This window comes from Macrobrachium nipponense, chromosome 1 (assembly GCF_015104395.2).
Source record: "Macrobrachium nipponense isolate FS-2020 chromosome 1, ASM1510439v2, whole genome shotgun sequence".
NCBI classification, from domain to species: domain Eukaryota; kingdom Metazoa; phylum Arthropoda; class Malacostraca; order Decapoda; family Palaemonidae; genus Macrobrachium; species Macrobrachium nipponense.
Genome location: NC_087200.1, coordinates 86,531,134 through 86,545,097, shown reverse-complemented (window position 1 = coordinate 86,545,097; position 13,964 = coordinate 86,531,134). Strand labels below are relative to the sequence as shown.

At 42.8% G+C, this 13,964-nt stretch overlaps 2 protein-coding genes across 2 annotated transcripts in view; both read left to right on the top strand.

Moving 5' to 3' along the window:
* LOC135219431 (uncharacterized) overlaps window positions 1-13,964 on the top strand; it is a 751,318-nt gene that overhangs the window by 317,836 nt on the left and 419,518 nt on the right. The gene's annotated exons all lie outside the window — the stretch shown is intronic.
* Window positions 1,455-2,156, top strand: LOC135218847 (uncharacterized). Its single transcript, XM_064255296.1, has one exon. It carries the CDS (start codon window positions 1,455-1,457, stop codon window positions 2,154-2,156), a length of 702 nt encoding a protein of 233 aa, XP_064111366.1.

The following is a 13,964-nucleotide window of genomic DNA, read 5'->3' as shown; positions in this document are numbered from 1 at the left end:
GCCAATTATAATGTAAAGACAACGTTTTTTCCACAATATCCTGTAAATAATTGATCTTGCCGCGTTGTACCTTATTCCGTTGTATAGAGCATTCTCCGGCCTTGCATATATATATATATATATATTATATATATATATATATATATATATATAGATATATATATATATATATATATATATATATATATATCATATATATATATATATATATATAATATATATATATATTATATATATATCTCCCAGTAGAAACACAAATCGGCTGGCCCCGAGTCAGTTTTTTCTCTCAGTGTGGGTTGGGTACTACATTCCGTTCACACCAATGTTTATAAGGCCTTGTTTACCTGTGATTAAGCCACAGCCTGCTCTATGAGCAAGACCCCGTGCTGGCATAAGGCCAGCTTAATCTCCAATAACATGTAATAAAGTTAGTACTGCTTTACCTGCCTTTTTTTGTAGACCTCAACTGGTGACCTCTAGGTTTGGACGGTGACACAGCAGTTTTGGATCAGCCATTAACGAACTAACTATGGCTACTCACCTTCAGAGAACCTTTAATGGACTAAATATGGCGCCACATTCTAGGTCTCTGAAAGTTCCTCCCCTTGGTGGAAACCAACGCCATTAATGGACTCAACACGGCACATCACTTCTTCCCAGGTGTGTTTTGGCGTTTCTCAGATGGTTTGGCCCACCATTTACGACGCTAATCAACCGTACCCAACACCATTAACAGACTCAATATGGCACTCTCCCATTTTGGTGTTCTTTGTGAGGAGACAATGCCGGGCTCCGAAGCAGACAGTTCCTTTGAGGGATTCACAAATTCCGCTACATCTCCACACGCGCCAGCCACCCAGTCCATCAAATTACTGCCCTTTTCCCAGCAAAATGTGTCCTCATGGTACTACCAGGCGGAGACCTAGTTCAGGATTGCAGGGATTGCGGACGAGGAGATCAAGGCCAACATCGTTGTGTCGGCGCTTCTGGAGGAGGTCTTCGATCACAACTCCCTGTGGTTGGACGCGCAGGTCGGCCAGATCACTGATGGGCCTCTCACTACTGCCGGAGGTCAGAGACGATGGATGAAGGAAAGAAATAAGCCTGTCACATGAAGTATTCCTCCATCAACTGTCTGCAGAGGTACATGGGCAGATTCTGGACAACAATGCCCTGTCCATGGACGAGCTGGTTGACGGCCCAGAAACTGACCGAGGCCGCCAGGGACGCGAAACTCACCGCCCCGCCATCGACCAACTGCCTGATGACGGAAGATCCCACAGCTGAAGAATTGAACATAGTGCATCAAAGGAAGGCCCCATGTAGCAGCGAGGGGACAACACAACCTGGTGTTTCTACCACCAGAAGTTCAGGAGAAACACCAGGAGGTGCAAATCCCCTTGCGCATATTCCTTGTCAAAAAATGGGGATGGCAGCCACCCACATCATCGGCCATGGCCACAACCACATCAAAGCCACACTTCATAGGTTTCTACATCCGCGACGTGATCTCCAGCTGCAGGATAATGGTTGACACTGGAGTAATGCAGTTGGTGTTCCCACCAACAGGAGAGGACCTCAGGCACACTCCCAATGCCACAGCCGTCCTTGTGGCCGCAAATGGTAACCCCATCCGCTCCTACGGCATGAAGCCCCTAAAGATCTCTATCCTGGGGCATACCTACGTCTGGACGTTCATCATCACGGACATCAAGGCCCCTCTCCTGGAGGTGGACTTCCTGGCGCAAGACGGGTTCCTGGTGGATGTAGGCCGCAAGCGCCTCCTCGACACAGGGACATGCTGTTCCCTCCTGCTCGCCACAGGCCCAAGCATACCCACCGTTTGTTCCCTTGTGCCCCACAAGTATGGCAGTCTTCTGCAGGAGTTCCCCGACGTATTTAAGCTGGAGCTTTGTCAGGTGGCTGGAACCCCTGCCAAGCATGGTATATATCACCATATCACAACCATGAGCCCTCCTACACACACAAAGTTCTGCCAACTCTCTCTGAGCCACCTCCAAGATGCCAAGAGGGCTTTCACAGAGATAGAACAAATGGGCATCTGCAAGAAAGCTTCAAGCCTGTGGGCATCGCCCCTCCACATCGTAAAAAGTCAGATGATATCTGGAGGTCCTAAGGGGACTACCATCGGTTAAACCTGCCAACGACCTCTGATCACTACCCCCTGCCGAACATGCAGGATCTCGCTGGGACCCTTCACAGAGCAAAGGTCTTCTTGCAAATGGACCTCCTTAAATCTTATTTTCAGGTTCCAGTGCACCATGAGGATGTCCCCAAGACAGCCATCATCACACCGTTCGGGTCCTACATTTTCTCCTACTCCACCTTTGGCCTGAGGAACACCGGAGCCACCTTCCAATGCCTAATGGACAGCATCCTGGGAGACCTGCCCTTCTGCGTCTGCTACGTGGATGACATCTTGATTTTTTCCAGATCCCGGAAGAGCATCTCCACCAAGTTTGGGCAGTGCTGAAACTCCTCCAAGAGAACAGGCTGGTTGTCCATTTTGATAAATGCACCTTCAGCACAGAGAAGGTGGATTTCCTCGGGCACGAGATCTCCCTGATAGGCGCCCTCCCCATGGCCTCGAAGGTGGCCGCCGTAGAGAAGTTCCTGACATCAATGACGAGCAAGGCCCTGCAGGAGTTTATCGGCATGGTGAATGATTACTGCCACTTCATCCCAGACGTCGCCTGCATCATGTCCCCCTTAACGGAGGTCCTGAAGGGGAAGCCTAAGAAGTTGGTATGGGAATCTGCACAGCAAAGGGCCTTCCAGCAGACAAAGACGTCCCTCACCAGGGCCGTCACCTTGGCCCACCAGGACCCCGACACACCCTTAAGACTCACCACCGACGCCAGCAATGTCGCCTGTGGAGCCTTCCTGAAGCAGGTGACACATGGGTCCCCCCAACCCCTCACCTTCTTCAGCAGGAAGTTGAAGCCTGCCAAGACGCGCTACAGTACCTTCAACCACGAGTTATTGGCCGTTTACCAGACTGTGCACCACTTTCAGTACCTCTTGGAGGGCTCCCCCTTCACCATCAGGACGAACTACCAGCTGTTGGTCCATGCCCTCACCAAAGTGAGCGATGCCTGCTCTGCAAGGCAACAACACCTCGTAGCCATTGCAGAGTTCAGCTGCACCATCCACCACGTCCCTGGCGTTAAGAACCCCGTGGCGATGCTCTGTTGAGGGTCGAAATCAGTGCCGTCCACCTCAGGATCAACTATGAGGACTTGGCCAGGGAACAGGCCGCCGATCCGGAAGTGCTAGCCTACTGCACGGCCCTCACCTCCCTTAGGTGGGAAGATGTGCCCTTTGGACCCTCTGGCGCAACACACCTCTGTGACATCAGCACTGGCCGCCCCCGCCCGTTGGTTCCAGTCTCCTGCAGGAAGCAGATCTTCGGTGTGATCCATGCCTCTCACACCTGTCAGGCCGAACAACGATGTGCCAGATGATGTGTCTATCATCGACCAATCCACCAGGTGGCCCGAAGTTACCCCGATGATGGAGGCCACCACCAGCGCCTATGCGGATGCCCTCCTCCCCAGCTGGATCAGTTGCCTGGGAGTGCCAGACGACATAACAACAGACACCATGGACCCACCTTCCTGTTGGACCTGTGGGCCGCAGCGTGGTGGAAAGGATCCACCGCTCCCTGAAGGCCTCCCTGATGGTACATTGCATGGGCAAAAACTGGAAATCACAGCTACCTTGGGTCTTCCTCAGCCTCCGCACTGTCCTAAGGGCCAACAGCGAAGCATCACCTGCGGAGAAAGTCTACGGGGAAACTCTGGCAATACCAGGCAAATTCTTCCGATGAACACCGACGACGGGGACATCTCAATTGCGAGACTTCGAGAGACCGCCTGAAAATTCCCACCTTGCACGTTTTTGTCCGAAATTACGTCCACTGCTCAACTCTGACGAGACCCTACCGAGGCCCCTACCGCATCCTCCGCCGCTGGGATAAGGCATACCTCATCCTAGTACATGGTCACGAGGATTGGGTCTCCATCGACAGGCTGAAGCCCACTTTCCTGCTGGACAAGGCAACACCGAAGAAGGATCCGGCAGACGTCCCAGGGTGCCTCTGCAAAACAGATCTTCTTCTGAGGTTCCCAAGCCGCCCAAACGGTGCCGCTACCACCTGAAGGTGACAGTCAAACCCCCCAGGTCCATTTCCGAGGGAGGCATACTGTCACCCGGCCCACTGGAGGACACAGAAGTGCCTAGTAGCCCCCCCACCCCCCCCCCCCCCCCCCCCCCCGCCCCCCCCCCCCCCCCCCGAACCAGCTAGCATCACAGACTCGGACCCGGGGTCGTATCTGACCCCTGATACGCTATTGCGAATATTGCCATTATGTCTTCCAATTCTTATTATCATAATTATTGTCTTGGTGGGTAGTATTTGTAAGGACAACGTTTTATCCACAATATCTTGTAAATAATCGAGCATTCTCTGGCCTTGCTGCCAACATATCACTCGTGTAATATGTATATATATATATCTATTATATCTATATATATGATATATATATATATCTATTATATATATATATATATATATAATATTATTATATATATATTATCATATTTACAACTAAAATTATATCTATATATATATATATATTATATTATATAATATAATATATATTATCTATATATATATATATATATATATACATATATATATATATATATATATATATATATTATATATATATATATATATATATCCATGTAGAAAAACAAATCGGCTGGCCCTGAGTCACTTTTTTTCTCTCAGTGCGGGTCGGGTAGCACCAATGTTTATAAGCCCTTGTTTGCCTGTAATAAAGTTAGTACTGCTTCACCTGCCATTTTGTCTAGACCTCACAACAATAATAATAAATGCCAGGAGTCATACTTGCTCCAAACCGTGAAAATCATAATAATTCTAAAACAGCAGATAACCTAGTCATAAATGACTGTACGAATCAACAAAAGAGAGAGAGAGCAAGAGAGAGACTCAAGGATCCAAGAGGACGACTACCGGACACTTCCGTGACGACTGCAGCTTCTCAGAAGAAACGCCTCCTTCTGGAATAACCAGGGACTACAGTCTCCCACTCCACCTCGGAAACAAAACCCTCATGCATTGTATGCTCCACAGGAACTAGGTCAAGGTCTTCCTCCGCCGTCCACGGTTACCATCGCCAAACCCATCTCACTGGAGAACAACCTCCGCTGCTACTACCACCATCAACAAGGTGATACTTGAAACTGGACTGCTGCTGGGTTCTCCTCTGCGAACAGTACCTATTGGTAAGCTGCCTGAAACCGTCCTGACTGCCTGAAACAGGGTTGTCATGCTGGCCAAGTACGGTGCTTGCCAGATTATGGATTCTGACTTGAAATTATGGTACATGTTATGGTACACCAGATGCTTGTTTATTTGTACAAACAGGTTAATATTAAGTACAGCATTACTTAAAATAGCATATACGGTCCATTCTCTCTGTCTTTCTCTCTGTTTCTCAGTCATATATAATGATATGGCTATTTATAAGTTGATAATCACAAAACCTTTAATGGAATATATTTCCCTGTTTTGATATACAAAAATGCAGTATACCTGATTGTAATGTAGTGAATTGAATAAAAAAGGGGGGATAAAAAAGTATAAATCTAATCTATATCTTTACTGACCATTAATACAAGTCCATACATGTATTATAAATGTATACAGATTCATATATTTATTATATACTGTTGGGCTTATTCTTTATATGAAAATTGTATATCACATTCGAGCTCTACATCCAAGAGATCTGCACTATTTCCTTTGTACAAATTAGTATGTCATTCTGTTGATCATGTCCTTGGTTGGTTCAAATTTAAGACAACCATTATGTTTCTCTTTGAGATACTGTGATGTGAGGAGCACACCATTTACACTTCTTGTCACCAGCTTGTTTCGAAATTTTTGGTTTTATAAGGTTTACTTTAATAAATACTCGTTCACAATCTGCGTTGGAGTGGGGCAAACATAGAGCATCAAGGAAAAAATGGGACAGCTGTATAAACTCCTTTTCCCCATTTGGTGCTTCCCAGGTAGACAGTTTACCTCAGAAAGCATCGACTTGCAGTTCTTTTGTAATTTCCTCTAAGAAGTGAATCAGAGGCAGTCTTCACTGATCATCTAGGTCCTGCTGTAGCTGCTCGTCATCCAATGACACAATAAGTGGAAGGGGCTGTACAGATGGAAATTATCTCGTGCAGTTGAGCTCAGAGCCTGCTTGGGACTTAGCATGCCAATTTTATTAAGTATTGTGTCACTGAAATTCCACTTTTTCTGGGGGGACTCTGTACTACATCTCCACTGTTGATGTAGTTCATCACACCAATACCGAGATACATCACTGAATTCTTCAAATGCTTTTCCTCTCTTGTGGGGTCAATATCACTTAGCTCTGTTGTCATCACATATTGTCTCTCTATGAAGCACAAAAGAATCTCACGGTACAAACCACAAATTTTATCATGCCGCTCGATTACAACTACTTTTCCAGATTGAAAATAAATATTAAAATTGTTGAACTTTGGAAGAACCCTCAGCAAAAAGAGGAAGAATACCCAATGAAAGCCATCGTAATCGTGATGGATGCAGCATCTTATGCGGTTTCAGATCAAGAAAAGCTTGAAAATTGCAGTAGCTGAGCTTATCTCTTCGAACTACATTTCATGAAGTTATATATGTTTCTGGCAAGATCTTCACAACGTCGGAGTAAAGTCTTACAAGCCTCACTGGCACACAGGTGCGCAGAATTACAGATGTACTTCATGATCACTATACCTGGGCATTCCTCTTTTAGTCAGCTTGGCACTGAATTCTTGCATCATCAGAACCAAAGCCCACAATATTCTTGGTTGGTATTGTGGCGGGATCACAAGCTTAAAAACTGCCGGGCAAATCCCCGCCAACATAAACCTAATCACTCCAGCTGCCAAACCCACCCTCAGTCACACTTTCCTCTTTGCCCTACAGAATACAAGCAGGACTATTGACCTAAACCTACACACAGAACAAACAAAAAAAACAAACACATGTACTTACCAACTGCTTCTTGACACACTCAGGGCGAGGAGCTGTACTGTCCACTGGATAAGGCCATTGTGACACACAACCAACAACAAATCAACAACCAAAAACCACAACCCACAACCCAACAATATGACAACCAAGAACCACAACCCCACAACTCAACAACACAACAACAAACAAGGAACACAACCACAACAAAAGACCACTGTACAACCGACTGATCATCACTGATTCTGACCAAAGGCTCTCTCTCTCACAGACGTTGTCAAATGGAACTCCATAACTCCTCCATATATCCTCCCCCATTACATTTGACAACGTCTCCTTTCGCTCACAACACCCACACTAAATAGCCTTCTGAAACACCCACGGATGCTCGGATGCAGGCCCCCTGGATTTTGTTTGAGGGCCCTCATACACACTCTCAGTTACACTGCCATCAACTTCTCCCGTACCACTTCCAGTCAGACTACCATTACCATCTCCCTCACTACCATCCTCCCAGATCCCATTCACTATCTCATCTACCCCTTCCAACTCTTGTCCGAATATCTCTCATAACTCTGCCACCAAATCACTTAGCTCATTTACACTCCTGTCAAACTCCCGAAGAGACTCATTCGTACTGCCAACTACATCCTTACCACCTGATTCCCTTCCCTGTGAAACTTCACTAAACCCTGACAATTCAAACCCACACACGCTATATGTATTATTCCTCCCCTCAAAGTCATCTGTATTGCACGCCTTATCCACCATTTTTACCCTAACACTAACCCCTCTATCATGCAGTTCACATTTCTCCCTTTCATTCCCTTTCCTTACCTTCTTCCGCTTTCTTCCACACTCAACCAACACCAACTGCCGATCTTCCAGACCCATTTGATCACTGACACTCGGCTCATGTTTATTCACCCTCAACCCCTCACTCATCGCATTCTCCCAAACACACTATCGCATACTAGAGGACCCACCCAACTGAATCCCCTTAACACCTAGTTTCCCGAATTCCCAGCCTGACTCATCCTCTTTCACCACACAATAGCCACATGACCTTCCATCCCACAGTCACCACATTTCGCACGCTGTTCTTTACACATTCTAGCATAATGCCTGTTCTTCCCGCAATTGCCACAAACCACGTTCATATGGGTACCCCGACATCCACTAGCTCTGTGCCCTACCTGTCCACAACTGTAACATTTAATATCCCTATCTTTCTTACACTCTCTCACTAAATGCCCAGTTTGCCCACACCCGAAACATGCTCCTAACGCCCACCGACATTCATTCTTCCTGTGTCCTGGCTTACCACATCTATAACACTGCTGCTCTCGCTCACAACTAACTGACCTTACTCTTCCGACACTCGCACTCCTATCTCTTTTTGGGCTAACTACACTCACGATACTTGCCTTAATGCTCCTATCTACCACTCGCTCTGCAATTCGCCGTGGCCCTTCCAAAACTGCCTCCCTATAGTTTTTAAACTCTGGTACAACCTCGCCTACTTCAGGCCTAACACTAACACTCCTACTCTCTTTCATAAACCTATCTCACTCGTAATCTTCTACTATTACTAAAATGTCATTCCATGTCAACCTTTCATTCATCCATCGCATTTTCTCCTTACGTTTCAAATTTATAAACTCATATACACTCTCTGGTACAGTCGCCAATAACTTCTGCATTAACTCCTTACACTCATTTATCCCTTCGTCCCCAAACTTTTTCCTGGCTAATGTTTATAACCTACAGACATACATTGACAACGACTCACCAACATTCATTCTTGCCCCTTCAAAATCTTGCATTCTCCTATATCTAACACTTCTCTTTATCCTATTTGCCTGTTCTACAATCCTAGCTTTCACACACTCATATGGCACATTCCCTACACTCATCATTACCCCATACGTACCCAACAAAAATCCCGTCAAAAAGCTACCTAACTCTCTTGCCCAGACTCTCTTGCTATCCCCATACTTTGCCTTACAATACCTCTCATATTCCTTAAAAAAGTCCCCTATGTCCCTACTACCATATTCCTCATATTGTGCACACCGGGGTACTTCTCTCATATACACAGCCTTTTGTACTTCCTGCTCACTATCACTCTCACTTTCACTACTTCCATTCTGACCCTTCTTTCCCTCTTCCGAATGCAGCGAGTCAACTTCCATACTCACATCCATACTCCTGATTATGCTCTTCTTACCCTTCTTTCTACCAACCTGTTTCCACTCACTGCTATCTAAATCACTCTCAGCCCTTTCCCCAATGTATTCAGTCCTAGTCTCATCCTGTCTGTCACCCTTACTAACCTTCTTTCCCTTAGTCTTCTTCTTTTCCTCAGCCTCCTTCTTATTCTTTCCCTTACCTATCACAACCGAATCACCTTAGTCACTCGTACTCTCATCCACTCGCTCTTTCACTTTCTTTACCACTCCTGGCCCATCATAAGACCCAGTAGGCCTACCTCCTACAGCTCCCTCTTCCATGAATCCCTTCATCATTTCCTGCATCATCTCTTGCACTGCATTCATCATTACCCCCAATTTTTCATCCATTTTCTCAACCATTCTCTCTTCTGCTCCTTTCACCTCTTCTTTCATTTCTACTTTCGCACTCCTTAGCATTCCTCTCATTTCCTCTTAACTCACTCTTCAGCTCCTCACATTCTACCCTCAACCTCTCATTCTCCACTTCCAACCTTCCCTTAGCTTCCCTCGCCAACCTCAGCTCCTCCTTCAGTCTCTCTATCTCCTTCAACCCTTCCATCCTCACTTTCTCCACCAATCACACAACTCAATACCCCAATCATCCTGCAAATGCCGCACCAACAGTCCCTGTTCGGGCGCCAAAAAATAATGTGGCGGGATCACAAGCTTAAAAACTACCGGGCAAATCCCCCCCACCACATAAACCTAATCACTCCAGCTGCCAAACCCACCCTTAGTCACACATGCCTCTTTACACTACAGAATACAAGCAGGTCAATTGACCTATACCTACACACAGAACAGAAAAACCAAACACATGTACTTACCAACTGCTTCTTGACACACTCAGGGTGGGGAGCTGTACTGTCCACTGGATAAGGCCGTCGTGTCACACAACCAATAACAAATCAACAACCAAAAACCACAACCCACTACCTAACAACACAACAACCAAGAACCATAACCCCACAACTCAACAACACAACAACAAACAAGGAACAACCACAACAAAAGACCACTGCACAACCGACTGATCATCACCGATTCTGACCAAAGACTGACTAAAAAAACAACTCAAAACACAGAACTCCAAACTCCAACAGCACCAGCAGACAACCCAGAACTCACCAACAGCCAATTCAGTCGTTAACCATCCAACCACCAACTATCCTCTCTCTCTCTCTCTCTCTCACACACGCAGACGTTGTCAAATGGAACTCCATAACTCCTCTATAGTATGTTCTGAGATTTGAATGTTGCAATGATGCTGTTGAAGAGCTTTTTTCCTGTGACTCCTTCTTAAAATCCTGTGGTCCAAACACCTGATACAGTTCCCAAAATTTGCTTGTAATTTTCAGTGCCATTTCATCATCAAATCTCACCATAACACACGACGTTTTCACAGCTGCTATGTCTGTTGATTCTTCACTAAGTAGTACACTAAACTTTCACTGCCGTAGTATGTTGGCCAAGTTTTCCTTGTAACTCTCATCAATTACATTGTTAACAACAGCCGTCATCTTTGTAAGTTTCGTTTGTATATCTTTAGCTATTTTTGAGTCTGGAAAAACTCTTGATAGCACCAATCACATGATCAGCAGCATTAAATGCAATGTTATGTTCTGCAAAAACACTAGCAAGCACTATTTCTGCTGATTTTACAGATTTTTCATGTGATAAACTTCCTTCACCAAAAATATTTGTATAAGTGTACTGGGTTGGTTCGTAATCGCAACAGTTCCTTCCATTTTTCTAATATGGCTAACAGATTTTCCGTGATTTTTTATTACACTGATGTCAGCCTTAAAGCTGATGTTGCAGATTTTACTCTTGGCTTTTAAATTGGTGTTTTTGTCATGCTGAAGCCATTAAAACTGAGATTCCTACACTTTCCGGTAATTTTGAGATCGATTATGTCTTGTTTCCACACGTCTTTTTCTTTGGGGGAGTCTGAGGGCCAGTCTCATCTCTCCACTACTTCGTCCACTCATGCTCACTAGCAAGCATTAAGCTTTTTAATACAGTACTATTTCAACACAAATTGGGCTTGAATAATCTTTAGTGAAATATTGCATATATTATAATACAGTAGTAAATAATGATTCTAAAAGTATTAGGAAATATCTTTGAAGCTATGTAGGTAACCTGTAGTTATGTTTAATACATTATACTGAATTTATTTTGTATTTAATCTTATGCAAACTGGCAACAGTTTTGCTAAAAACAATTAAACCAATGTTAAGAAAAAAAACATTAACTCTTCATGTCAACATGTAAGATTGACCTAATAATTAATGAAGTTACATTGATCAGAAAAGTGACAAACTGCATTGCTGCTGAGATGTAAATTAATTCCTAGTTATGTTATTGACATACTGAATTAGTAATTAGAGTGACTGTCTAAGTCTGACTGCACCAGGGCTACAACCTATAGACTCCCTGAAATAAAAACTGAAAGACGAACGACACCTCCCCTCCCCAAACACAATACAAGTAAACAACTCTCAAAATACCAGAGAGCAGGCAAACAACTTAACAAGGTAGTTTAAAACATACAATATCATGTGTGTATATATATATATATATATATTATATTATATATATATATATATATATATATGATATATATGTATATTATATATCTATATATATATATATATATATATATATTATATATAGATATATATATATTGCTACTGTCAAAATGCATATTTCCCCTCTTTGACTGTACAAAACATTGTGCATAAGATTGTGCAACATTTTTCAGATTCCTAGATAGCTTAGAGATAGGATGTTTTAAATATGTGTTCAGATTTCTGCATAACGTATATAAAAAGAATATATAACATAGAATGTAGAAAGAGAGATTTTCTTTGTCCATTCGAAGCTACGATTGTTTCCCTATTATGTCAGCACTGTGAGATTAGAGGAACTCCGAGATCTCCGTTTGCTTTCCTAATCTGTCAACACGTTTGATAAGCGAGCTCGAATCTTCAGTGTGTTTTGGGATTCTGTCATCATGTGTGATAAGGGACTTCTGCTTCGGTCAATCGAGTCGAGTACGTGTCTTTTTTTTAACAGACTGATCTCATACGCGTATGTCTTTGTCAAAGCCACGTGCAGATTACACATTTTGTGTGTAAAGTTGCGTAAGATTTCGAAGCTTCTGGAAGCATTATTGCCAAAAACGTTTTGTGTCATCTCCAGTCCAGCTTCCGTAAGGGAGAAGTTTTTCATTCGGGCTTAGATACTCGAGGCGTTCAGATCTCTCTCTCTCTCTCTCTCTCTCTCTCTCTCTCTCTCTCTCTCTCTCTCTCTCTCTCTCTCTCTCTCTCTCTCTCCATCGCATAGCACTTGATTTTAAAGTAACGTAACGATTTCGTACTTATTGAATGGTCACTCATAATTTGTAAATTTCAGATTTGATATTTCTTAGAGTTTATGTAGTAGTATTTAGTGTTTTTTGTGGAATCTGAACAAACATTGTTGTTGTAACGGCGCCTGGTTTTGTGAAAGTGTGAAACAAGCTGCAGCAAGAAAGAAAGAAATTGGTATAACAAAAAGGTAAAGTGTGTCATATTTATATTAGCTGCAACTAATAACTGATAGGAACAGTGGTTAGGTAACAACTAATAACTGAACGGAACAGTGGTTTGGTAAAAACTAAATAACTGATGGTTACAGTGGTTTGAGAGAAACTATTTACATTTTTACACATTGCAAATTTTTGTGTTTTGTGTTTGTTTCATTTTTGTGCATTTGTTCATTTTCTTATTGAAGTGTGCCTTTTTATTTTATATTCTGTGTGATTAATACTTTTTGTAAATTTTGAAATTGTGGTAATTTCCACATTTTTCTGTATTTTCATTTGCATTCACAATTTAATTGACTTAGTTATTTTCATTGCTTAATCATTGCACATTTAATTAAATTTAACACATGTGAATTTATTTGCATTTACTTAGAATTCTTTTCAAGTTTTATTATTGTTTAGCACTTGTGAATTAATTTCCAAATTTCAATTATTGCCTAACACTTTTGAATTTCAATTGAATTAATTTTCTTGAATTTTTTGATAAATTAATCTATTTAATTTTACTTAATTTGATTCAAGAATTAATTAAACTTTACTTTTTTTCAAGTAACAGTAATTTTCCCTGATATTGTGAATTTCACTTATAAATTTTGAGTCTAATAATAAATTTATGTATTCAAAATTTTTATATAAGTGTTTCCTTTACCTTACACCAGTATATTTGCATTTAATTATGATTATATTCATGTTAGGTAGAAACATAGAGTGGTAATTGACCTTTTTTCCTTCATCAACTAGAAGTGACTTAGAACCAGGGAAGTACTTAGACTTCTGAAATCCAGGAAATACTTAGACTTTTAAAGTTGTTGATGGAGTGATGCCCTTTGATTAATTTAATTACTTTCAAAAATTACCTCACACCTGTTTTGATGAACTTAGTCTGATTTTCTGCAATACTGGTAGGTTGTTTAAGGGATCACTGTTGCTTTTAGAGTATTCAGTTGTTTAGTACCTGTGATGAGGGTTCAGTGTCTGGCTTTTGTGAGGTATCAATTAATGAATGGTAAGTGTAGTAACCAGATACTTGGCACTT